This window comes from Harpia harpyja, chromosome 1 (genome assembly GCF_026419915.1).
Source record: "Harpia harpyja isolate bHarHar1 chromosome 1, bHarHar1 primary haplotype, whole genome shotgun sequence".
NCBI lineage: Eukaryota > Metazoa > Chordata > Aves > Accipitriformes > Accipitridae > Harpia > Harpia harpyja.
In genome coordinates, this window is record NC_068940.1 from 85,364,280 (window position 1) to 85,390,261 (window position 25,982).

The 25,982-nt window shown below is 42.0% G+C and overlaps 1 protein-coding gene across 1 annotated transcript in view; it reads right to left on the reverse strand.

The window, feature by feature from the left end:
* Positions 1-25,982, reverse strand: part of NMT2 (N-myristoyltransferase 2) — a 38,833-nt gene extending 12,851 nt beyond the window's left edge. The window contains exons 1-8 of the mRNA XM_052803071.1: positions 25,710-25,982; positions 17,547-17,682; positions 11,923-12,067; positions 5,692-5,810; positions 5,502-5,593; positions 5,279-5,395; positions 4,441-4,611; positions 3,169-3,277 (exon numbers count right to left, since the gene is read on the reverse strand). Of these exons, the coding sequence (XP_052659031.1) occupies positions 3,169-3,277; positions 4,441-4,611; positions 5,279-5,395; positions 5,502-5,593; positions 5,692-5,810; positions 11,923-12,067; positions 17,547-17,682; positions 25,710-25,819 (999 nt within the window). The 5' untranslated portion in view covers positions 25,820-25,982. The remainder of the gene's footprint in view (positions 1-3,168; positions 3,278-4,440; positions 4,612-5,278; positions 5,396-5,501; positions 5,594-5,691; positions 5,811-11,922; positions 12,068-17,546; positions 17,683-25,709) is intronic.

Consider the following 25,982-nt stretch of genomic DNA (forward strand, 5'->3'; position numbering starts at 1 on the left):
AAAGTTTAATTGGAAATTATTTAACAAAAAAATTCCACCTGTTCTTAACACTTGCAAACTCCCTTGCTTACTCAACTTCCTATACAGGCACAACTGCTCTTCTGTTAACAAGAAAGCTTCCTCCCTGAAGGTGCCTGAAATTAAAAACCTACAGTATTTTAACAAATAAAGTTATTTATTTGACTTTAAACATCAGAAGAGGAAAAAATTGCTTTCCAGTACTATGCAATTAATGTTTAAACAAGCAAAGGCGATTAAAGTTTTCTCCCTTGCTTTTGTTAGCTTTTCTGAATATTTCCTTTTAGGGAGGCTAAGTCTTGTTCTCTTCAGAGCTCATTTATCCTCCTTCATCTGTCTGAGCTACATACTTGGGCACGTATCACATTAATCATAGCAAAGTCAATTGCAAGAGCAGCCAGGTAGAGACTTGATTACTGGAAACCTGAAATTAGTGTAGCTGATTACACTCTGCTCAAAAGGCATTATTCTGGGGGAGGTATTTATTCACATACCCTGGGAGTCAGCAGCCAGATGAAAAATCAAGGCACGTTTTGCCACAGCTCTAGCCTGGGTATTACATTTTAGTCTTCCTGCTTTCCTGAGCAGCCTGGGACTATGGTTTGCTTCCACAAGAGCACATCACCTAGATTTTTAAATGCCCTGAATCCATAAGGGTATTCACCTGACTCATCAACATGACGCTTCCTATGCCATATTTCATTCATAACCTCCTTATGAACTACAATATGAAAGGTTAATTTCAGCTCCCTCCAAGCCTTCGTACCTCTTCTAAAGCCATACACTGGAACAGGATGGGAGGAGAAGTGGCTGGGCTGGAACATGTTTATGGCCCAGCAATGCTCAGAATGGCCAACAGTAAATGATTATTTGCAGCCCCAGAAGTGAGACAAAGTGTACAGAACTGGGCTAAAATTTGTTTCTCTGCTTCACATATCAAGCTGCACCAGGCATATATTCATGCGAGTATCCTGGCTTAGGATCTCCATCAGTCAAGAAAAGACATACATACAGAGACAAACACGCCCCTGTCCTTATTCTAAACACAGCCAGAATTCACCTCTTTCAGAAAACTCCTTGCTCAGGAGATCAAATACTTAGAAAAAACCCTTTTTTTTTTATACCTATATGTACATGCATAAACACAGCCTTCAGTGAGGGTGGTATTTATTAATTACAGTATTTATTATTTCTGAAAACCTTTTTTAATTCAGACTGCTCAAGTGATTAGGAATGATTAATTCCTCTTAAAGGGAGATGAGCTCCCAGTGGCAATGATATTCCAAGGACGCTAAGAAAAGAGGTTAAAATGCAAGAAACAGCGTTTGGTGCTGAGGGACAGGACAGTGTGGCCTGAATGAACAAATTTGTGTGACAGTACTGTTTATGATAACAGCCTGAAACTGAGGATAAGGAGCCTCAATAGCACTTAAACCCTTTCTTCAGAAAAAAAAACTCCAGAAAAACTAAAGCACAAGACCTAAAGAGAAAACATTAGCACAAAGACTAAATCTTTGTTTTCCATGGGAGAAGCTCCCAAGTCCAATCTAAAAATAAACAAACAGCTGAGGCATATGGACTTCTACATCACTTAGTTTTAAAAGTTGATTTTCAAAGCACCTCTTTTCTATTTGCACTTCTCTGTACAGTATGTTTGCCTTAGCTATATTTTACGAATGAGATACAGTGTTTTCTTTGTTTTCCATAGTTTATTTTTCTGTTGAAATCTGAGTTTTATGATAAAGGAAGATGATCAGGGTACAGCTGCTGTTGTTTCTAATTATTCTCTGTAGTTACACTTTTTGTACTGTAAGTAAGATCCTTAATCTTTAAGCTATTCTTTTCCTGTATTGTTTCCATGAGAAACAGTACTAGAGTTGTCACCAAGACCTATATTTGAAATTGTCTACTGCACTTTAGACTATTAAAAATGTCTTCAAGATTTGATGGAAGCTAAATTTAGCTCTCCAAGATTAAAACCTAATTAATTTGGTTATTAATTCTTAAGCTCTGAAAACTGCTGCCCTGCACACAAGGGAGAACCTGCATGTGCAGGCACAGGTAGCATGCAGGCAGCACAGGAAACTAGTCTCTCTGACAGCAGCAGGAGTTCAGATCAAGCCATGGCACGTAGCTCATACCGAGGAGTGCTTAGTGTATTACTCAAATATGTAAGTAGCAGAGAACCTGCAGCACCAAGCTAAATATAACCAACAGACACAATTTTCCAAAGTCAGATGAATCATTACAAAGTACTATGAGTGAGGAAAAAAGTATTTTTTTTTAACCAAAAGGAAGGGTTTGTTTAAATAAAAAAAGGTTTACTGATATGGTACAGGTAAAGGATATTCTGCAATCCCTCCAAATAGAAAGGTAGCTTTTACAAGCAAAGAAATTGTTTTCAATCATAAAGCTTAGACTAGCTTCTATAGGCTATTAATTACAGCAATGAGATTTTTTTTTTTTTTTAATAGTACATTTCAGACTACTTACAGTGACTTGCCCTGTCATGGAAATGCATCCTAAGGCTGTTTGCCAGCCTAACTATTAGCTGCAAACATGAGAAAAATTATTTTTAACTAATCTAGCTATGCCAGAGCACTCTTTTTTTTTTTTTACTAGACCACGCAAATAAGTGGTACACAACACACTGAAGAGGCTTTTGCTGAGCCTCTTTATTGCAGAAGATGAACGTTCTCTGACAGAACAGAAAAAGCTGTGAATTAGAGTGTAATCAACAATCCCACTGCACTGAGCCAACTTTCTGATGGACTTCTCAGAGAATTTTAAGACATGAACTATTAATTTTCTGTTCCAATAATCAGATTAACCATACCAAGAATAGTTTTATGCATCTTCAATTCAATCCCACATGTTTATGAAGTCAAGGCTCCTGTTTCTTTTTTCTTTGTTTGTTTAAGCCTTTTAGTTCAAAATTTCTCCATATACAGATCTACATTTCCAGCAATACTCTCTTCTGTTTAGTATAGCCCTTAAGGTCTTTTTCATCAACCAGAGATTTTTTTTTTTTTTTTTAATGTCCTGCACACACTGCCTTTCCACAGAAAAGCCTGTGCTGTCAGAGACAGATGGAAGGTTATTTTGGGCCTCACAGTAACTGTGGGGATTCTCTAGAAGTCATCAGCTTACATCAGGAAGTCTGTAGAGCTTCATTGTTCTTTGTAGAGTCATGTTTCTACTCAAATGTGAAAATTTCACCTCCACCAATTTTCTGGGATTCAGTGATCGATGCCAATACCTGGAAATAAAATTAATAATGAGATTAAATAGTATTTTAAGTGTCAGCTTTACTTGCATCCATTTCTCGCTTTGCTCCTTCTCCTCTCCAAATTTGTTTCTAAGCAAGCCTGTACTATGTCTGTAAGAAGCTTGAGCAACAAAAGATAAGGAAAAGCTATATGCAAGCAATAGCTTTTAAACAGGCCTGCTATCACTTTGAATCTAAGCAAATGCTTTTCATTACAGAATCAGTAATCACAGGGGTAAACATTTTAGTACTTGCCATAGCCCTACCAATCTCACCATACTTAACATGGTAACATTTATTTTCTTGTACAGACAGGACCCTCTGCTCATGTCTAAGTAGCTTGTTGAAGGAGATCTCCTCTTCCTAGATCATTGTGCAACAGAACATCCATGGTTACTCTAACACAGCATGGCTGGTGGGTTTTTTCCCATCCTTCCTTACAGAAACTTACAGGACCTTTGGTGTTCATAGGTACAAACACAACTGCAAATGAAAAAGTATCCTGTCCTCCAGAAGGATAGACAGCTGAACTAATACTGCTGGAACTGAACTTTTCCCGTTAGAAATAAAATGCATTCCAAGCAAACAAAATTACACTTCATTACATACAACTCTTCTCACGTGATAGTTTTCCGATCTTTATCAAATGCCAATTAAATCCTCTCTTCTCCAGGACAGATGAAAGTATTTCAAAAAAGCAAATCATACAATTCCCACAAATGCCCTGCCATCTTTGGCAAGCAACCAGGTCAACAGGGAAGCATCCCAGCAGGGAAACAGGCCACTTGAAAAACACAGGTATACATTGTTGTCATTGCTAGCATGGCTTCCACCAGAAGGTCAACAGAAACATCTATTAGTCTATTTAAGGTACGATAAACAAACCAAAATTAGATTTTAGTCTGAGAAGCTGTTTTATCCAAGGCACAGGGGGAGAAGGGGAGAGAAGCAGGGAGAAGCACAGGAGGGAGCGAGAGGGAAAGTAACAAAAGAAAACAACCCTGAAAAAACACTCAGGCCTTCAGGTTAGTCAAGGCCACAACATTTAGTTTCTTTGAATTTTATGTTTTTATTGTTTCCAGCCAACTACATAAAATATTCTTTAAAATGACTGCTATAGGAACCTATATTATTATGAACATCACTTAGGTTACCTGCAAGTGGCCACAGGCTTGGGGAGTACCACTCCAGCAGTGTAAACAGCCTGAAAAATTCCTTCCAGGTTTACTCTTCTGGTTATTTCCCGAATCAGTACAGGTGCTACCCGTTTAGATCTCAGTTTCTTATGGACACACAGAAAATTGATTTCTACCATTTTCTTCACACTAAAAGGACATTAAATAGTGGAAAAGTTACAAAGAGTTGCACATTGCATATTTTCATTTCCATAATTGCAGTTTTCCATGTTGTGACAGAAGAATTTGAGGTAAAAATAAATTGGTCTGTGACAAAGTACATCTGCAACAAATACTAACCTATGATACAGTGACTGCATTGGCAAATTGTGCAATATGCAAGCTGTGTCTAAGCTATTTGCAACACTCCTTTTCCAGAGCTCTATCGAGGCTTAACCAATTGCCTTACTTTAAGATGCAGAATGGCATCCAAGCACATGCTACGTGGTATCATTAATACTTTATGATTGTCAGTGTATGAAGAGCTGGCCAAGGAAGTCCAGCTGACTGACTATCCTTTAAATACTTTCTAGTAGGATCAGAAAATTCTTTGTCATTATCTGTATCATCCATCAATAAGCAAATTTCTTATATATGTATTATCAGTCTTCATTGTAAGGAGCCCACAAGCTTTTTTGGGGGGAAGGGTGAAGAAGAGTGAAAGAAGTCTCTGCTACATACACAGGATTCTTCTGACTCTTTATGGTCAGTGAGCCTCCTTCTCTCTTTTTAAGTTCTCTATGGCAATGGATACCAGTTTAAGATTTGTTTCACGGTGTTATCCTTTTACAAGTACAAAAGTAATGGTGCATTTTACCTGTCATAAATACGAATATTTGCAGGGATGGCACTTATGAATCCTACCAGTTTTTTGTTTGAAGACACTCTAACCCCACAGTGCCATTGGGGTAACCAGCCTGGAGGACGTAGCGCCCTAGAATCGATTACAGAAATAATTACAAATTACTGCCTAAGAAGATGTAATAAAAACACTCTTCTTTGCACTCCAGCCAGAGCAGAATGTAGAACTTGCTACTCACCACAGAAGAAATTCAGGTGAATAATCAAACCTAAACATATTATCATCATCTTCTACGTAATTCTCATTTAACAGTGTGTATAACTCCTTCAGCTGAAAACACACACAAAAAAATCCAAAGATTTATCCACACACATCAATCAGAATAAACTTCAATAATTTTAGATACATATAAAAATTGTTTTACTTACAACTTCAGCATTGCTAAGATCCAATGTGTCCCACATAAAACCTTGTGGCAAAGAATATGGCTCTAGGCGGACATTGTCCTTATCTGGTTCGATTGCACCGTGTGAAGTTATAACTTCATCTTTTGAGGGAGGAGGAGGAAAAAAATTAAAAAACACAAACCAAAAGAACAGTTACATTGCTAGCTTTCCTGATAGTTCTCAAAACTGCATTTAACTCACAACATGTATTTTCTCATAATTACGTGACAGGAACATGAAGCTTTTAAAAATTTTGAAAAAAATTTATAATATTAGCTTATACTACTCATTCTCACAGATTGCATTCAGACTAATGACCATCTCATCAGAATATCTATAGATACACACAGAACAGCTCTACCTCAACTGAGACCCAGTATTTTGTAACACAGGACAGCAGACAGCAATTTATCAGCACATGCACAGCATTTAGCCAGCCACAAGATCCACAGTCTCATCATGAGAAAGATGTTGTACTCACAGCTAACAAGCTATGGCTCGGATCCTGTTCACCACTGACTTGAACAGACCTGAACTCAACAGGATTACTCAGGAGCAGTGGCATGGCAAAGCCAGGGCATTTAAGAGATGCTGGTGAAATGTGAAATTTGTTCCTAAAATCCTACATGAAAGCATGCTTTCATCTCTTCCCTTACTTTACAACTCTGGTCCCTCAGCATATAGCTATAAACAGAAGCTGTTCCTCTTCTATGGAGCAGCACCTGCCAAATAACAGAATCATAGAATCATTTAGGTTGGAAAAGACCTTTAAGATCATCAAGTCCAACTGTACACCTAACGCTGCCAGGTCTACCACTAAACCATGTCCCTAAGTGCCATATCTACACATCTTTTAAATACCTCCAGGTATGGTGACTCAACCACTTCCCTGGGCAGCCTGTTCCAACGCTTGACAACCCTTTCAGTAAAGAAATTTTTCCTAATATCCAATCTAAACCTCCCCTGCCACTACTTGAAGCCATTTCTTCTTGTCCTATCACTTGTTACTTGGGAGAAGAGACCGACCCCCACCTCGCTACAACCCCCCTTCAGGTAGTTGTAGAGAGCGACAAGGTCTCCCCTCAGCCTCCTTTTCTCCAGGCTAAACAACTCCAGTTCCCTCAGCCGCTCCTCAGAGGACTTGTTCTCTAGACCCCTCACCAACTCGGTTGCCCTTCTTTGGACACGCTCCAGCACCTCAGTGTCTTTCCTGTAGTGAGGGGCCCAAAACTGAACACGGTACTCGAGGTGTGGCCTCACCAGTGCTGAGTACAGGGGAACCATCACTTCCCTAGTCCTGCTGGCCACACTATTTCTGATACAGGCCAGGATGCCATTGGCCTTCTTGGCCACCTGGGCACACTGCTGGCCCACATTCAGCCAGGTGTCAAGCAACACCCCCAGGTCCTTTTCCCCCAGGCAGCTTTCCAGCCACTCTTCCCCAAGCCTGTAGCATTGCACGGGGTTGTTGTGACCCAAATGCAGGACCTGGCACTTGGCCTTGTTGAACCTCATACAAGCAGCCTCGGCCCATCGATCCAGCCTGTCCAGATCCCTCTGTAGACACTTCCTACCCTCAAGCAGATCAACGCTCCTGCCCAACTTGGTGTCATCTGCAAACTTACTGAGGGTGCACTTGATCTCCTCGTCCAGATCATTGATAAACAGAACTCATATTAAATAGAACTGGCTCCAATACTGAGCCCTGGGGAACACCACTTGTGACTGGCCACCAACTGGATTTAACTCCATTCACCACAACTCTTTTGGGCTTGGCCATCCAGCCAGTTTTTTACCCAGCCAAGAGTATGCCCGTCCAAGCCATGAACAGCCAGTTTTTCCAGGAGAATGCTGTGGGAAACAGTGTCAAAGGCTTCACTAAAGTCCAGGTAAACAACATCTACAGCCTTTCCCTCATCCACTAAGCAGGTAACCTTGTCATAGAAGGAGATCAGGTTGGTCAAGCAGGACCTGCCTTTCATAAACACAGGCTGACTGGGCCTGATCACCTGGTTGTCCTGTACGTGCTGTGTGATGGCACTCAGGATGATCTGCTCCATAACCTTCCCCAGCACCAAGGTCAGACTGGCAGGCCTGTAGTTCCCCAGATCCTCCTTCCAGCCCTTCTTGTAGATGGGTGTCACATTTGCTAACTTGCAGTCAACTGGGACCTCCCTGGTTAGCCAGGACTGCTGATAAATGATGGAAAGTGTCTTGGTGAGCACTTCTGCCAGCTCCCTCAGTACCCTTGGGTGGACCCCATCCAGCCCCATAGACCTCTGTGTTTCTAAGTGGTGTAGCAGGTCGCTAACCATTTCCCTTTGGATTATGGGGGTTTTTTCTGCTCCCTGTCTTCCAGCTCAGTGGGCTGGATACCCCAAGAATAATTGGTCTTACTATTAAAGACTGAGGCAAAGAAGGCATTAAGTACCTCAGCCTTCTCCTCATCCTTTGTCACTATGTTTCCCCCCACATCCCATAAAGGATAGAGATTCTCTTTAGCCCTCCTTTTGCTGATAATGTATTTATCGAAACATTTTTTATTGTCTTTTATGGCACTAGCCAGATTAAGTTCTAGTTGGGCTTTGGCCCTTCTAATTTTCTCCCTGCATAACCTCATCCTTGTAGTCCTCCTGAGTTGTGTGCACCTTATTCCAAAGGCCATAAACTCTCTTTTTTTTTCTCCTGAGTTCCAGCCAAAGCTCTTTGTTCAGCCAGGCTGGTCTTCTTCCCTGCCAGCTCGTCTTTTGGCACATGGGGATGGCCTGCTCCTACGCCTTTAAGATTTCCTTCTTCAGGAATGTCCAGCTTTCCTGGACTCCTTTGCCCTTCAGGACTGCCTCCCAAGGGACTCTGTCAACCAGGCTCCTAAACAGGCCAAAGTCTGCCTTCTGGGAGTCATAGAATCAGAGAATGAATGATAGAACGGTTTGGGTTCGAAAGTACCTTAAAGATCATCTAGTTCCAACCACCCTACCATAGGCAAGGATATCTCCCAGTAGATCAGGCTGCTCAAAGCCTCATCCAACCTGGCCTTGAACACTTCCAGGGAGGGGGCATACAGAACTTCTCTGGGCAACCTGTTCCAGCATCTCACCACCCTCACAGTCAAAAATTTCTTCCTAATATCTAATCTAAATCTACCCTCTTTCAGTTTAAAACCATTACCCCTCATTCTATCACTACACTCCCTGGTAAAGAGTCCCTCGCCATCTTTCCTGTAGGCCCCCTTTAAGTACTAGAAGGGTGCTATAAGGTCTCCCCAGAGCCTTCTCTTCTGCAGGCTGAACAACCCCAGCTCTCAGCCTATCCTCATAGGGGAGGTGCTCCAGCCCTCTGATCATCTTCGTGGCCCTCCTCTGGACTCATTCCAACAGGTCCACGTCTTTCTTATGTTGGGGGCCCCAGGACTGAACACAGTACTCTGGGTGGGGTCTCACAAGAACGGAGTAGAGGGGGAGAATCATGTCCCTCGACCTGCCACACTTCCTTTGATGCAGCCCAGGATACGGTTGGCTTTCTGGGCTGCGAGCACACATTGCTAGCTCATATTCACTTTTTTCATCCACTATTACCCCCAAGTCCTTCTCCACAGGGCTGCTCTCAGTCCACTCATTGCCCAGCCTGTATTTGTGCTTGGAATTGCCCAAACTCATGTGCAGGACCTTACACTGGGCCTTGTTGAACCTCATGAGGTTCACATGGGCCCACCCCTCAAGTCTGTCAAGGTCCCTCTGGATGGCATCCCTTCCCTCCAGCATGTCGACTGCACCACACAGCTTGGTGTCATCAGCAAACTTGCTGAGGGTGCACTCAATCCCTCTGTCCATGTCACCAACAAAGATCCAAGTGGCCAACAAAAGTCCAAGGAGGCAGTTCTGCTAACTCCCTCCTTCTCCAAGAATTTAAAACTCTGTCATTTCCTGATTGTTGTGCCCAAGATGGCCTCCAACCATCACATCACTCACAAGTTCTTCTCTGTTTGCCAACAACAGGTCCAGTGGCGCACCTTTGCTAGTTGGCTCACTCACCAGCTGCGTCAGGAAGTTATCTTCCACACACTCCAGGAACCTCCTAGACTGTTTCCTCTCTGCTGCATTGTATTTCCAGCTGACATCTGGTAAGCTGAAGTCCCCCACGAGAACAAGGGCTAGCGATTGTGAGACTTTTCGCAGCTGCTTACAGAGTATTTCACCTGCCTCTTGATCCTGTTTGGGTGGTCTGTAACAGACTCCCACCATGATATCTGCCTTGTTGGCCTTCCCCCTGATTCTTAGCCATACACACTCAACCCTATTGTCACCATCATCAAGCTCTAGACAGTCAAGTGTTCCTTTGTAGTATGAACTTTCCCCAAATGACGTGCAATCCTCACAAATAGTTATGGCCTGCTGTCCAGTTTGGAAGGTCATAATTACCAGCACTTTTATGCAAACTCTGGAAAGTATCAACAGCCTAAACATTACTGCCACTACATGGCAGACTTGCCTAACTGAAGAACCTACTGCTAACAACCTTAACCAGAAGGCAGAAGGATTCTGAAGTTAATTTAATGCAAAGATCCCTAGAGCTATTTCTTGAATCAACAGATGATTTTTTTCTACCTAAACATATCCAGCATATCAAATAGTGAAGACTTCCCAATATGTTCATTCAGCAGATAAAGGAAAAACTACAAGAAGGAGAGGGGGAAAAAAAAATTCCAATGGGATCAAGAAGCAATTCATAAATACTGTTGAACAAAACCTCTGCTGGCCAAATTCAACAAAACATATTTCTACTGAACAACACTAACAAATCATTTTTAGAGCAAATGTATTGGTCCTTTTAGGCTGGCAAGTGACAGACTCTCATCTAGAAGTGCTGTAAGATACATTGACTAACCTGAACTGAACTTCTGGAACTGCTGCGCAGACACCTGAACTAGGTCTGAAAAAGCTTTGTTATGGCCAGAGTATTTTTTGATTTACACATCAACTTAATTCAACTAGGCTCTTCCTCCACCTAGGCAGGATTACTGTGACAATTATTACCATTAGTTTACAGAGGTATCTGGATAGAGTTTGTATGGAGAAGAGCCAGGGCAGGTCAGTTCAATCCAGTGAAAAATATTGCATCCAGGGACTCTGCTCTGGACTTCTCTATGCAAGGAAGTCAGGGAGAAATGAGATCACTGCGGATTAAACTATAGAAATGGATTAATATGAAATGCTGCCCTGTGGAGAGAGAGAGAGCAGAGCGCTCCTGTGCTTTAGACTCTCCCTTATTTCTGCTTATTCTACACCAGTCTCCAATGCCATGGAGAGACATCTGCAGAACAGAACAATGACAGCTATTGCACTGAGACTGCTTTACTTGTGGGGTCCTCAAGTTTTGTTGGCACTGAAGAGCTACAACTGGTTAACTTGAAGATAATGAAGTGGGAAGAAGAAAGTTCAGAAAGCAATTCAGAAAAAGCAAGACAGTCAGCAACTACCTTCTCCAACAAAGACTAAGATTTACCAACTGTATTATCAGGGATCAGATCAGTATAAAAAGTAATCTGCCAAATTCCTTACAAAATTAAAGGCAAGGAGAGGTCACCTCACCATCTCACTTGATACCAAGAACAGAGAACAGACTCTGTGAAAGCATGTCTTCAAGATAGTATACATTGTGGAGGAAGCATGTGAACACACAGCAGTAGAAGTGTTCACAGACGACAGAAGTGCCATTATCCACTTAAAGCTGCATGAAAACAGTGTAATCTACAGCAGGACAGTCATTCTCTCTGTGATAGCAAATCTATTTATTGAAAAACAACATTAAGGGAAAATAAATAAATAAATAAATAAAATCAAAGTTTACTCTTTGTCACCACTTAGGTTCTTATTTTCCCTGAAGTGGAAAGGACTTCTATGTTCTGTTGTTCAAGAGTTCAGACCTAAAATATACAAAGGAATGCTATTTCAATAGCATTTCCCATTTTTATAGAGAGCATCAGAAGGAGATTTATTAACACCATATTTTGTTGCATATCATTGGGGCGGGGCGGGGGGCAAGCACTTTCCTAGAGAACATCAAGAATTTCCACATAAACTACAGAAAAGATTAAGGATCTCTACTGCAGACAGTCCAACTCACAGCTGTTTTGGAGAACATGCCACACAGCTGGCACACATTCTTTTAGTGGTCAGTAAGACAGATCTTATGCCCAGGTCCAGTTATACTTACTAAGTTTAGGTACAGGTTGCGTATCCCAAAACTGGTATTTACGTTTGGTAGCCTCATCAATATTCTTTGCTGGGCCTTGGCATGCAGAGAGCAGCTCCATCGCTCTCTGGATGTCTTGAAGCTTCTGCATTGGAATGGCTGGATTCTGGACACAGAGACAAACAGAAGAGGAAGCTTATTGAGAATATTTACTTTGAACAAGTTGTACCAACATGCTCATTTATTTTACTGTTACGTGTTCTTTCTTTTCATCATGGTTAGTTTAGGTATAACCTTTGGAGGCAGGAGGGTGGAAAGTTAGGTGGGCAACAGACAAGCAACTTCATAAGATACTTAATGGTTTTGAGTAGCACTTGCATTTAACCATGAAACTTCAGTGTTAACACATTTAACACAAATACTGCAGCATTAAGGCAGGATACCAGTATCACAATAAAAAGCTTCTTATATTCCCTGCCCCTCCCTGCCCCGTGAAATACAATAAAACAGCAAAAAGCACATCAGCTTAGACATCTAACAATCTAAAGATACCACTGGTACACAGAGATGTTTGAAGTTGTACTTTACACATACAATATAAAATAATATTTAAATTCACTATGGTTCAGTATTTCAGATACACTGTACTGCTACAAATATCCACTTTTTAACCTTAGTTATATTGTATCTGCCTTCTATTAGCTTGCAATTATTATAGTAGGTACCCTTCTGCATTGTACCGTATGTAGTTGACCATCTTGCCACTAATGCCAACTGTGCCAACACTCACAACTGAAGATAATTTTAACTGATAGAAGCAGACTGACAAACCAATTTCCCACTTAAAAGTTGAAAAATCTGTTCTATAAAGTTATTTGAAAAGCATAAAACCTAAGGCTAAACATTTCTAAACTGAGCTCTTACACCCTCACTTTTGATCACTCCGAGTAAGTGTAACTGGAACGAGAATTTTACCTGCATAGGGAAGTACAGAGGAATAATAGTAACGGACTTCTAAATCTAAAGGGATCTTCCTCTCTCTCTTTTTTAATCTATTCACTTGTTTTGTTTCGTTATCCCCCAAATGGCAAGTCCTGTTCTGAGGCGTACTAACAGCATGCTTGTGTTCAGGTTTTCCCAGACTGCAGTGCAAAAAATACACCTGAAGGAATAGTTTCAAATGCACTGGAAAATTTCAAGCAATTCTGCATCAAGCCAGATGTGGGGGTTTTTTTTACTGAGTATCAATGGATCACTATTTCCGTATTTCATCTTCTTTCTAGGAATTATGTGTTGAAAAACCAACAAAAATTACATGTAATAATGATGTAAAGCTTCATTTGGATGGGCATCTCCCTCTAATATCCTCAGCCACAAAAGAAGCAAAACTCCCTGCCTGTAGCTCACGCAGGCCATCATTTTTATTTATTATAAAAACTTGTATTCTCTAAATATTATGCAATTTTCTTCATTAATTTAAGTATTGTGAAATTTTACCTGTGAGCATACTTTAAACACCTGTCATCTGAGTAGTTATGAATTAACATATTTGTACTCTTCAGAGCAACACAACTGCAGCATAAAAAACCTACCCTATTTCTAGATCCAGATTACAGTGACATAAATTACTTTTCGCAACTATCAATTTGTCTATTACAAACTGGCCTGATACAAATACTTCTAATGCCACTAGATAAATTCTGAAATCATACATAAATATTGACATACTGTAATTTATTTTGTATGTTTATTTTAAGTCTCTAATGTTTTTTCTACATTATGAAGAAGAAAACAGAAATCTAAAAAAAAGATATTAAGTTCTAAAAAGATCTTACTAGCATATGTAAAGTAAAAAGTTCATGTTCTGGTACCAAATACAACATGGCTAGGGACATCAGAAGGAATCTCCTTTCCTTTCAAAATGTTCAGAGATCAGCCTTGCTAAGAAGTTTACTTGCAACCCTTTTTGTTTTCCTTTAATGGAAAGCAAGAAAAACCTATACAGAACTTCATATCAATTAGAAAGAAGAGTGATTTTGTTTAATTTCAGTTTAGGGGAAATATCTCTTCACAGCACAAGACGGCACTGTTGTGCAACAGGGCTGAGGTATGGAATGCTTTTTTTGCCTCTGTTTTGGTGACAAGTTCTGACCTCAGACCTTTGATGACCCTCAGCTTGGTAGCACAGTCTGTGAGACTCCCATTAACCACAGCAGGAGAGAAAGTTAGGGATCACTTAGCAAACTAATCATGGACAGGTCCATAAGAACTGACCGGATGCATCTGAGGGTGCCGAGGGAGCTGGCTGATGTTACTGCAACAAGCACCTCTCAAGTTTAAAAAGTTAGAGCAATTGGTGGAGGTTTCTTATGAATGGAAAAAGGGAAATGTCACACCCATCTTCAAGAAGGCAAGGGGGAAGAGGATTTTGAGAACTCAGAGGTCAATACTGTTTAATGATCTGGATGTGACAAAGAGTGCTTTCTCTGCAAGTGCATAGATGATACCTAGTTGGGAAGAATGGTTGATATGCTGGACAGCAGAGCTGCTATTCAAAGCTACTTTGACAGGCTGGAAACAGAAGCTTCATGAAGTTTGACAAAGGCAAATACAAAGTCCTGCATCTGGGACAGAAAAAGCCCACACAATGGCAGAGGCCAACACGGACTGGCTAGGAAGTAGCTCTGCAGAAAAGAACTTGGAGGTCCTGGTGGGCAGAGAGCTGAACATGAGTCAGCAGTTTGCTGCCCAGCAAAGGACAGCTGCATACTGGGTTGCACCAGTAAGACTGTCCAGCAAGTCTTACCCTTTATCTGGCACCCCTGAGATCACATCTCACAGTTTCGTGTTCCCCATTAGAAAGAAAACATTGACATAGTGGAGCGAGTTCAACGGAGGGCCACCAAGATGATCAGAATGCTGAAGCACATGACGTACAAGAAGATGAGAGACCTTGGTTTGTTCAGCCTTAAGAAGAGAAGGTTAAGGGAGTAGGAGAAATCTCATTACTGCCTAATGGGAGGATGTAAAGAAAACTGAGCCATGTCTTTTCAGAGGAGCACAACGATAGGATGAGAAACAATGGACAAAAGTTGCAAACCAGCAAAATCCATTTAGATATAAGGAATTACTATTTTTTTTAAACCACAAGTGTAGTCAAACACTGGAATAGGTTGCCCACCGAGGTTGTGGAGTCTTCATCCTTGGAGAACAACCAACCTGATCTAGGCCTGAGCAGCCTGATCTAGTTGGATCTGCTCTAAGCAGGTGGTTGGTCGAAAGATCTCCAGAGGTCTCTTCCAACCTAAGTTATTCTGTGACTATGTTGTGTAGGCCACTAGTGACTACAGTAATGACTGACAATATTGCAGATCTGGCAAGCTTCATTTATGTCAGCGTGGACAGTCTACATCACTGGGACTTGTAATGGGGAGAGATTAAAGTCTTGTGAGATGGGCAGTGAAGTGTCCTAAAGGTCATCATAAGCATAACGTGCTAACAAGCATTTATTGCTGTGGTTACACTCATGCCAGTGTTCAAAAAGTCCAATATCACAAATAAGAGAGGGACAAGCCAAGATGACTTGCTGTTCTGTTTTTCTCCAGACTGGTACACCTGTTTATGAACTCACCTGACCTCAAAGTCTTTTTTAAAAATAGTTTTCAATGAGTTCAGAAGCCCCACTGAGTATTACCTGATGATCCTGCATATATTCTCTTAGTAAGGTGTACGATGTCAGTTTCCTCTGAAATATTTTGTAAACTTCTTTTCAACAAAGAGCAAGCAAATGCTAAGAGCCTTTTTTTCTATATTTCACATAGCACAAGGAATACAGAATCTAAATATCACTTGAGTAGCAGAGAAAATAAATATACTTCTCCACACTGATCCAGATCAGCAGCCTAAGATGCTGTCAAAAAATCTGAAACAGCAAAGTTGTCCAAGACAGAGAAACTCATCTACTTATCAGTGTGTACACCTGGAACACAGCAGAGAAGGCAACCCCCCCCCAGCCAACGCTGATGCACTTGCAACTAGAGAAAAGTGGAAGCCATATCAGAACAGTAAAATGGTTTAGCTGCCTAGAGCTTGAGAGAAAGACTTAAATAAGACCTTTTATTTTATGCCAATAAAAGAGAAGGTTTTGTAACATTGCTAACAAACTGGCTAAACTTCTTGTGACAGTGAAATAATCACAGAGAGTGCCATCCTAAGTACACAACTTAGAACAAGGATAGGCTTCCACATTTGCAAAACACATCATGCTAGAGAAATGGTGTGCAAGACTGCAAGGTGCTCAGGACCAAAATCTTGCACATGAAAACAGAAAAAGTGAAGCAGCTTCCTTTTAATGCAATAGAGGCAACATTTGGAACAGTAAGCTTGGTCAGCAGGGAACCAAGGAACTCCCAGGACACCACAGCAATGAACTATGTCTTTATGTTAACATTAAAACTGACTTCACTCCAATTGTGAAAGAGTTTGAGGTTACTTGGTCATCGCTTGCAAACAGTCCTCTTGTATTAGCAATTCATGCCACCTGCTTTATAGAAACACAGTATTAAAACATGTTGTGAAATCAGAAGTACTTAAGATGTCTCTACATATTTTAAAGTGTCCCCTGTGCCAAATGTGCCCGTTCAAAGCAATGGGGGTGACACAGAGATTATCTAAAGGGACAACACAAAATCTATCAGTATGTTAATGAGCCAGAACACAACTTTTTTCCCTAAAATTAGTTGGTAGCCCCAATGTACTTGGTAAATCTTACAGAATGAATAGTACTACTGGTACAACAGTGTAACTTTCTCCACATTAATCTGATAAAGCAAATAAAACTACTTCAACAGGCTCAATGGTCCATAAACTTTCATATCATCATGTTATAAACTTCAGTTCTCAGGCTCAGATTTCTCTTGAGATAAAAGCTGTATGTTAAAAAGCCACCACATCATATTATTCACCATGCATTCACATGGTAGTCAAAAGCACCTAGACAATGCTATTTTGTCACAAAGCCCACAAAGACTGTACATCCCTCACATAATTTTGCATTCTTATTTACAGCAGAGGCCTTTCAGATGGCAGTTTCTTCAGTCTGTATCTCCATGTTAGAGATTACCGCATTTTATGTAAGATGACATGCTGCTCGTTTGCCCAAATGAGACTCTGGTTAGCACAGCAAGTACACCTTCTTCCCTCCTACTGCTGATGCTCACCATGAGATAGCATTACGCTGTACAAGTTACTGAAACTGCACTAAGCCAAGTTAGATGGTGGCTAAACTAAAGGCAATTCCCAAACACAAAATCTATTTAAAAGCATTACCACTGCAGATTAAGATTCCCTGTGACGAAGCTATCACTAGCCTGAGTTCTAGCTGCTGGAAAAGAAAGACAAAACACCTCCTCCTCTGCTTTTCTCAAAGTACACCACCGTGGTGGTGACACCGACTCTCCAGCTAACTTCATACAGTCTGCAAACATCAGGTCTTACCTTGCTTCTGTCTCTGTTCAGGACAGTAGCCATTTGCTTAATTCTGACGTGTTAAGGCAGAACTACCAACTCGCTTTTACAAAAAGCAACACACAAATTAAAATTAAATTAGAAAGCAAGCACAAATTAAAACAGAACCAGGCTCTCACTTTTGAAGGCTGTTGAATTTTAATCTCCTGGGAGTCAGACGCAGAATCTGATTTGGTGCCTCCAGAATTTGGTTTCTCCTTTTTTCTCTTCTGCTTCTTTTTCTTCTTCTTCGCTCCCAAATCCCCTCCAGGACTTCTGCCAGAGATTCAGAGAATGTGCAATGAGAAAAATCAATACCACCAAGCTTAAAATTAAAAAAAGTTAAATATGGAAAAGCCACCATTTTAATATGAAAAATCTAACAGCAGCTTGAATCTGAAGAAAAGGCAGGGGAAAGGAAGGAAGGGGGGAACTGAGAGCATTGATGAAAAACTCCCTGCAAGTGCCTTCTGATTTGTTTTATACTCAAGACCCCAGCACAACCAGGTGTTTTGACACAGCAGCATCAAATTGTGACACTATGTAACAGCCAGTGCTCTTCTTCAGGCTATTACCCAGCACAAACATGGAACAACCAAATTCAACAGAGTTTGGAGGAACTCAGGGAAGTGCAGGAACTGAGAAAAGTAACCTCCTTGGAAATTCAGTAACGATTAGTGGCCCCATACTTTTCCCCCTACCTGCTCAACCATCAGGTATACCTGAATTTGAGAAGAATACAAACAAAAACATTCTGTTTTCAGGGAATTTTCTTTCTAATTTAAGTAGTGATGAAAGTCTTGCTGAAATCTCAGTAAGAAACAACACAAAACTAACCAAATATTTGTGCTTTAAAACAGTAAGTACAATGGCATCAACTTTAATTAAAAAAGCCCAACAACGAAGTATACACTGCACTTGCAGATTCTGACACATTTTGACTATTGATAATACATCTCCTTTCTTTAAGAAGATCCTAATTTGACAAATAATCAAGATATAGAATCAAGATTAGATTAGAAATTGCAAAGTGTGGGAGGTGTTGGCAGCTCTCAGATGGGAGGTAAATAAGTAGGCAATGAGTCAGTTAACACTGAATCCTCTTCAAGAGGTTAACCTCCCAGCAAAAGCATACGTATATAATGGAGCTCAAGACAGATACTGGGGTTTGGGGGGCTTGGGTGTTTTTCACTGGAAAAGAAAAAAGTCAATGCAACAAACAATTGTTTTTAATTCTGGAGGGCAAAAAAAAAAAATATCAGGTATGATACTTGCAAGCCAAAAGAAAGAGAACTGAGAACTTTAGTTAAGTTATTAAGATCAATGTGTTTGCAAGGGCCATGTTATTCACTGTTAACATGCCCGCTTTTACGATTACGATGTCCAGTCTTAGCATCTATACCTTGTCAGAGCTGAAGTTGGCAAGAAAACACCCAAATGTCCAACTGGGAGGCCAAAAGCCTGCAATTAATCAAACATGCAACTAAACAAAGACTCATTTTTGTGAGATCATTACTGTCCTCTAGAACAGCCTGCAGTGAAAGATCAACTCCAAGAAGTCCTTAACATTCACAGTTACACTGGGTTAAGTTATGCTCCCAGGAAGAGGGGAGAGAGTTACAAACGCAGCACCCTCTGGGACCAGATCAAGGAGCTACTCAACCGACAGCAGTGTAGCAGCCCAAACACTCACACAGGAGAGAGAAGATAATCTGTAGTATTTAGTAGAAGTCTGCAGAAACAAAAGATGGAGTTGTGTAACTGAGGCAGGGAGAAAATTTTCTGTTGTAGAATGAAGATACTGCCTGATCACCTAGACGATTCTGTTAAGAATTTCTACACTCTCAGTTTAAAATAATCAAATTTAAATCTATTTGAAGGCCTGTATACCAAGCTGACATTTTGTACAGAATTTAAACACAGACAGACCCAGAGGCCTGGCAAGAGGTTATAAATACAAGAGAGTAAAAAACCAAACATGTACAAGACCTAGGACTTCACCACCTCTGGCAAAACTGAGATAAAAATACTGGGGAGAGCAATTTCACCTTTGCTAAGGTTCATTTAATGAGATACCCTTCTACCTTCTTGAACTGTCCACAGACTTCTGCCTTTTCCTCTAACATCTCACATACAGCAAACAAATGATGCCACTGTGTCCTTGAGCTGACTCCCAAGGGCTTTTGTGTCAAACATAAGTCTACTAGGAGTTTCAGCAAATGCCGTTCTTGAACAGACACCCTCAGCAGGCACCGAGCCCCAAGTCACACCAGTGCATCTCACTTGTCCTCTTGCCTTTCAGAAGGAGCTGGCCCCAGTTACACCACAGGGGAATTCTGCTCACTGGGATTACCTGAGGGTCAATGTTTTATTTAGTTTGGTGAAGTAATGAACGACTACTCAAAAAAAAGTTTGGCAGCTATGGAGAAAAAGGAGCTTTGCCAAGCTTTACTAATGTTATCCCCAGTTAAACTATACTTTTACCAGTATAATCTTAGTTGGTTCTTTGACCAGCTCAAGGTCTTTTTCATATAGAAATGCATAATTTTTTAGCTAGGAAAGAGAGAAGACAGGACTAAATTGCTGTAAAATATACATGCATTTAAAACTACTAATTTTTTAAAAAATCTTCCAAAATCCCAGTCCTCAGCTTATGATGTTCAGGTTTAGAGCTTTCACACTGCCTCTTGCAAAATAAATACTGGTATCTTTGTCTGACAGTTACCCAGGGACCATTCAGAGAAGTTATTTATGCACAGTCCCCTGCTTGGGTCAGTCTTTTTTTTAGTGTTGCAGGCCACAGAATGTAAAAAGAGGGTTTAAAGCGGGATCCACTTGTCCTTCAGCTATTTAGGCACGCCTGCAACCCAGAGATTTGGCAGCAGGCAGAAACTGCTACTGAGTAAACAGGTTTGTCCAACCCAAGTTACAACCAGAGATACCAAGCAAATTAGGGCAAAAGCAAAACCAAAACATCTCAGGACTTTTTGTCCTTCTCATACTCTGCCTTGAAAAGAACCGAAAGGCTCCAAAACAGGGAGTGAGAATGGCTGGGAAGGGAGGAACTTTGTTGCTCAACTTGTAGTAATTACACTGGACATGACAGCACAAAGGATATGCAAAGGTAACAAGATTAAAAGCAAAGACTCCTATTAAAAGCTTTTCTCTTCATTAAATATTCTTGTATGCTAAGATCTGAGTTCTCCTTTGGTCAGATACACATTTCATGGTGTCATCATATAGGTATCTCACTCTTAGAAGTTTGGGGAAGGAAAAAAAAAAAGTTTCCCACTTCTGTGAAAGCTAATCTTTAAATGTGAAATCTCTTTTGCTGAACTACCCTGTCACCACCAAAGTGACGCAACTTGGATTGCAGGTCCCACAGGGGAAGCAGGAAAAGGATATGCAACTCAGGTGGATGCTACGTCTAGCTGTCAGGTCAGGAAACATAACCTTTTCACGCATCATACCAACACATCTGCCCCAGTCCAGCCCACCACACAGACCACAGCTGGTTATATTAAGAAAAATATTCAACATTAGACTTGGGGAAGATTTTGACCGTGTCAGTCCAGTGGAGACACGCTTATACCGGGAGCACTTCACTGACAGGAGGGCGAGCCTACACACTGAGGCGGAGGTGTACCTAAGTGCAGACATGGTCTAAGGTATTTTTAACTGCATCCACGATGACAATTTTGTCAGTCTGACGAATAAGGAAGAAGTAAGGCCAGCACAAAAGTGACGTGCAAATCAAAATTCAGCCGAGGCAAAAGAAGAGTCAAAACACCTCTTTCTGCCCCAAAAAGACTTAACCTTGCCACAGAAACAGGCTGTGGATATGACTCTGAGACAGTCACTTAGGCCCACAGTTTTATGATTTTGTCTGCAAGTTACAAATGCAAGCCCATGATCACTCCCACACACCTTTCCACTTATGTACACACATCTGGTGTTTTGCATAAATGTGAAAAAAGACTTTTGCTTCTCCCTGCATGTGCTGGGGTTTTGTTGGTTTTGGGGTTTTTTTTTAACTGAAAAATGGGGATACTTAAGGCATTTGGGGAGGAGTGTGGCAAAGGCAGAAAAACTTACTTTGTGGAGCTTTGAGCAAAACCATGAAAAGCTGAGGTGAAATAATCAGGAGGAGCATGACAGTTACCCTACTCAGATGGTCAAACTGTTTTGGCTCCCTTGGTTTTGATTTGAGATTATCTTTCCCACTGAATATTTGTCAGTGTTATTTTAATTGCCTTGACACCAAAATCTGCTTTAGCAGAAACAGCGTTTTGTAATATCAACATCTGTTTTAAATTACATGGAATAGTAATTTTAAGTTAGCCATTTCTCAAATTTAAAACCAAACATGTACTTCAGATGTTTATTTTTAAGCTGCAAAGGCCTAAGCCTGTGTGGGGTTTTTGCCTCTACAGTATTTTTTCCTCTCTCTGTGAGTAAGTGAGGTTGCACAACTACATTTCTGAAGATGTTATATAGATCTTTTTGATCACAAAAATCAGATCTCATGTATATGGGCAAGACTGCAAAAAATTTCAAAGTAGTATTATTTATACTAAGGCTGTCCTTGGTTCATAAAGAAAATGGAGGCTTAGATGCAAAGGACTTTCCCATTACTGTATTAGACTACCACCACTTCGAGAGAATAAGAAGGTCCTGACCAGAAGGGCTTAAGTGCTTCAAATTCCACTTACTAACAAACTACCATTACTAACAACCTCTCTGTATGCAAATGAAACTTTCACACATTTCAGTTCTTGGAAATGCAAGGTTTTTGAGCATGAAAACCTAGTAGCAAGGCCTTAAAACCTAACCCAAGAGATACTCCTCAAAGCTCTGCGTGTTTCCTCTGCCTCCCCCTTCAAGTCTGTAAGGCTGTACTCCAAGATGTAAATCTCACCTGCTAAAACTGAGCACTGCCTCCAGTACCACAGAAATATTTATTAAAAAAATAAAATAAAATCTAAAAGTAGTGCTGATTATAAAGTTGCCATTTAACAACAATCAAAGGGGTATACTACTAAAACATTCAAAGTAAATAATTTGTGAGGGTTGGGGGGAGTTGTTTAAAGGTCATACATTTTCCTCATCCGTTTACTAAATGTTCTGTGCCCAAAGCCTTCCTGACATTGAGCATAAGGAGCTATTTAGAATGAACTGAGACACCTTACAAAGCGATGCTCAGCAGGGTGGATTCAGGTGCAATAAATACATTTTTGCATTTTGTAAGAGCATACAAAGCTATTTTGTAAACAACATTTTATTATGAAACAGAACAAGTACAGCATAATGCATCTAGCAGGAGCAAGCTGCAGACACAGAATAGAACAGCAATGAGTCACACAACATACATAATCCTGCATCTAAAAAACAGGAGCAGAAACGGAGGACAGACATTTGCACAGTTGAGAGCTATAAAATGGTATTTTCTGCTGCAGTCATTCAGTGCTCAAGCACATGAAAAAGCTACAAATTAAAAAAAATATTCGAAGTCATACATACATGTACAAACAATGTTTTTTTGTGGTCAATATTATAAGAACCTATTTTCTAATGTCAAGAACAGCTTGAAAGTAACTTCATTTGCAAAGCAATCCTACTAGAGACCGATATGTAACACATAAACTCTACCTCATTCTAAAAAAATGAGGGTTAAAATAGCATGAGATTAAACACTGATCGGCAGCAATGGAGACCATTCAAAATTTAGCAAGTCAGTTGACACGGTCATAGTCTCAAGTAATAAGAATGCTCATAAATTGCTTAGCTATATAAAACCTTATCTAAAAGCTCAAAGCAAACTTTAAAGCTACCTCAAAAATTAATACACTATGATAGGGAGAAAACAGGGAATAATTAGGCTCCTATTACCATGGGTTAATCTCCCAGATCAAGAGTAGATCTTTGTGTTTGCTGTAGTGTAAGATTTTTCTTTTCATTTGATAGAATTTGTTTGAATACTTCAGCCTGCAGACAAATAGTAGTAAACAAGATTCTCAAAGATTACAGGAAAATAAAGTAATTCAAAAGTCAGCATTAGACTTCATATATCAGAAACATGATAGAAAACTGATACTAATACTTCAAGGCTTTTTCTGCTGGAATGATCTACCACTAATTTAATGAAACTTCATATTACTTGGAAGCATTCACTTTCTTATTTAAAGATGAATAAAGCAGCTTCTTTGAAATACTCATTAAAATACATTGGGGATATTCAACAACAACAAGTTTTGGGGAGAATGGCGTACAACCCGCAGCCACAGCAGTTGTCCCTCAAAGCTCAGTGAGACCCAAGCTGGAGTAGAGCAGCAAGCTGCGATTCAGAACACACCAAAGTGCAATTCTTTGTTCCCCGGCTGCTTCTTACACACTGCTTCTGCACTTGCTGTCACAGCAGCCTGAGCGCGTAGCTGCAAGCCTAGCTACACTGCAGAGGGCAGCTACAGCTTGGTCACACACACAGAGAGGAAACTGGAGTAGAAATAAGGTACGAATGAATTCTAGACAGGCATCACCCGCCTATCAATCTATCTCCCCTGGCACATCAGGTTGGCTCCTACAAAGAGCAATAAATAATCATTCTCTGCTCTTAGCGGTGTTACTTTTACATATTTGGGAATCATCAACTGTGGCGTATTTATGTAAACAAACGTAACAAAAGCACCACGATAATTAAACACTATTTTGTCCCTTCTTAATATCCCAGATTTATATTACTATAATTATTTTTGACACAACTATTTTAGCATGCATGCCACGAATTCACTGACAGAACAGCGAGCATCGAAGTTTTCCCTTTTCCTGCCTTTTAGACAAGTCAGTCCTCCTAAGTCTCTTAGATTTCTATTGCCACATTTAAGATGCAGAGCTGCTCCTTGCCAAGCAAATCCTAGGGGCAGGAGACAACAAACAATGTACATCCTCAATCATCAATCACCTACAGAAATGCTCTCGACCAGATGAATCAGAAATTCATGAGGGAGATATTTGTGTAGCTGTGTACAGATTAACCTATTTTTAGGTTACTCCAGCCACTCCTAGTTGCGACAACAAAGCATTTTCTCTGCAATCACGTTTTCCAATCCCTCAAAAAAAAGCAAAAAAGTAAACGTAAATGAAGTCGATTTTTAAAACACGTTCCTCCTATTTCCCTGCCCCCAAAGCCCCCAACTGCAGAGCGAGCCAGACCCTTGGCACCTCATGCCTGGATGGAGCCAGGCTGCTCGCAGCCCAACACCCTGGGTCGGGTGCAAGGGGCCGCATTTATGCCAGCTGCCTCTCCTGTCAGCTCCCCAAGCAACTGGAGACAGCGCCTGATCCGCAGCGTGGGAAGATTTAAGGCGCAAGATTAGCTGAGAAGGAACTACAACCAGAACAACAGCGTTTGCTCCGGCTAACACCTAGGTAAAACACACGCTCTGCTCCACTCTCCACGGCATGTGCATTTAGAGGTAATATTTCCTTCTGGACAATAGGTGACACTGAGGAGGACTGTCTGCAGGACAGACGGACACAGACGACGCCTGGACAGGTCCCCAGGCCGGGGAGGGGAGCGTGTGAGGGGGGTGTGGGGGGCTCTGAGGGCGCCCGCCCTGAGGGAGCTGGAACCAACCGGAACAAGTTAGGGAGCAAGGGGGCATTTCCCCAGAGCGCCGTGACCCGCTACGGCAGGCTTCCTAACGGCCAAAAAAACCCAAGAAAAGCCCCCAAATCCTGAAAAAGCACTGACAACAAAACAGAATTTACCCTCCCTTTTAGGGCCCGCTTTTAAGGCCAGTGTCCGGCGGGGAAGCGCCAGCCCCGCCGCTCCCCTCACCTCAGGCCGGGGCCCGGCCCCCCGCCTCTCCCTTCGGCGGAGGCCACCCCCAGGGGGGCACGGCAAGGCGAGGCGAGCCGAGTCGAGCCGGGCGGCGGGGTCCTCGCACGCTGCCAACTGCGGCGGAAGGCGGCCCGGGAGGAGGGCGCGGGGTGCCGCCGGCGGAGCCCCTCGGCCGCGGGCGGCACACGCGCAGGCGCCGCGGTGGAGCGCCCGGCCGGGCCGGGCCGCGCCGCGCCATGCAGGCCGCCCGCCGGCTGACAGGAGCGTGCCTCGCACGCCCTCCGCTCCGCTGCCCGCCCCGCCGCGGGGCCCGCTCCGGGCGGCGAGGGGACCCCGGCCCGGCCCGGCCCGCAACAGCGGCCGCGGCGGCACCTCCAGCCCTACTGCTGCCGCGGCGGGAGACGCGGGGGCTGCCTCCCCGAGCCGAGCCTGCCCGCCCGCCCAGCCCGCAGCGCGCCCCTACCCCTTGGCGTGCTCGGCCTCCTCCTCATTGTCGCCGTCTATACCGCAGGTATCCTGGTCATCCAGCTCCAGGCTCTGCTGGCTGGCCGCAGACTCGCTGTCCTCCGCCATCACGGGGGAAGGAGGGAGGGGAGGGGGCGGGGGAGCCTATGAAAGGAACCGGGGCGCACGGGCAGATGCAGTCCGGAGGAGCTCCCTCTAGCTGCTGTCCTCCCCCGTCCTGCCGTAGGAGGCGGAGGCCGCCGGGGCTGCCCGGCCGCTCCCCGGCGCCCCA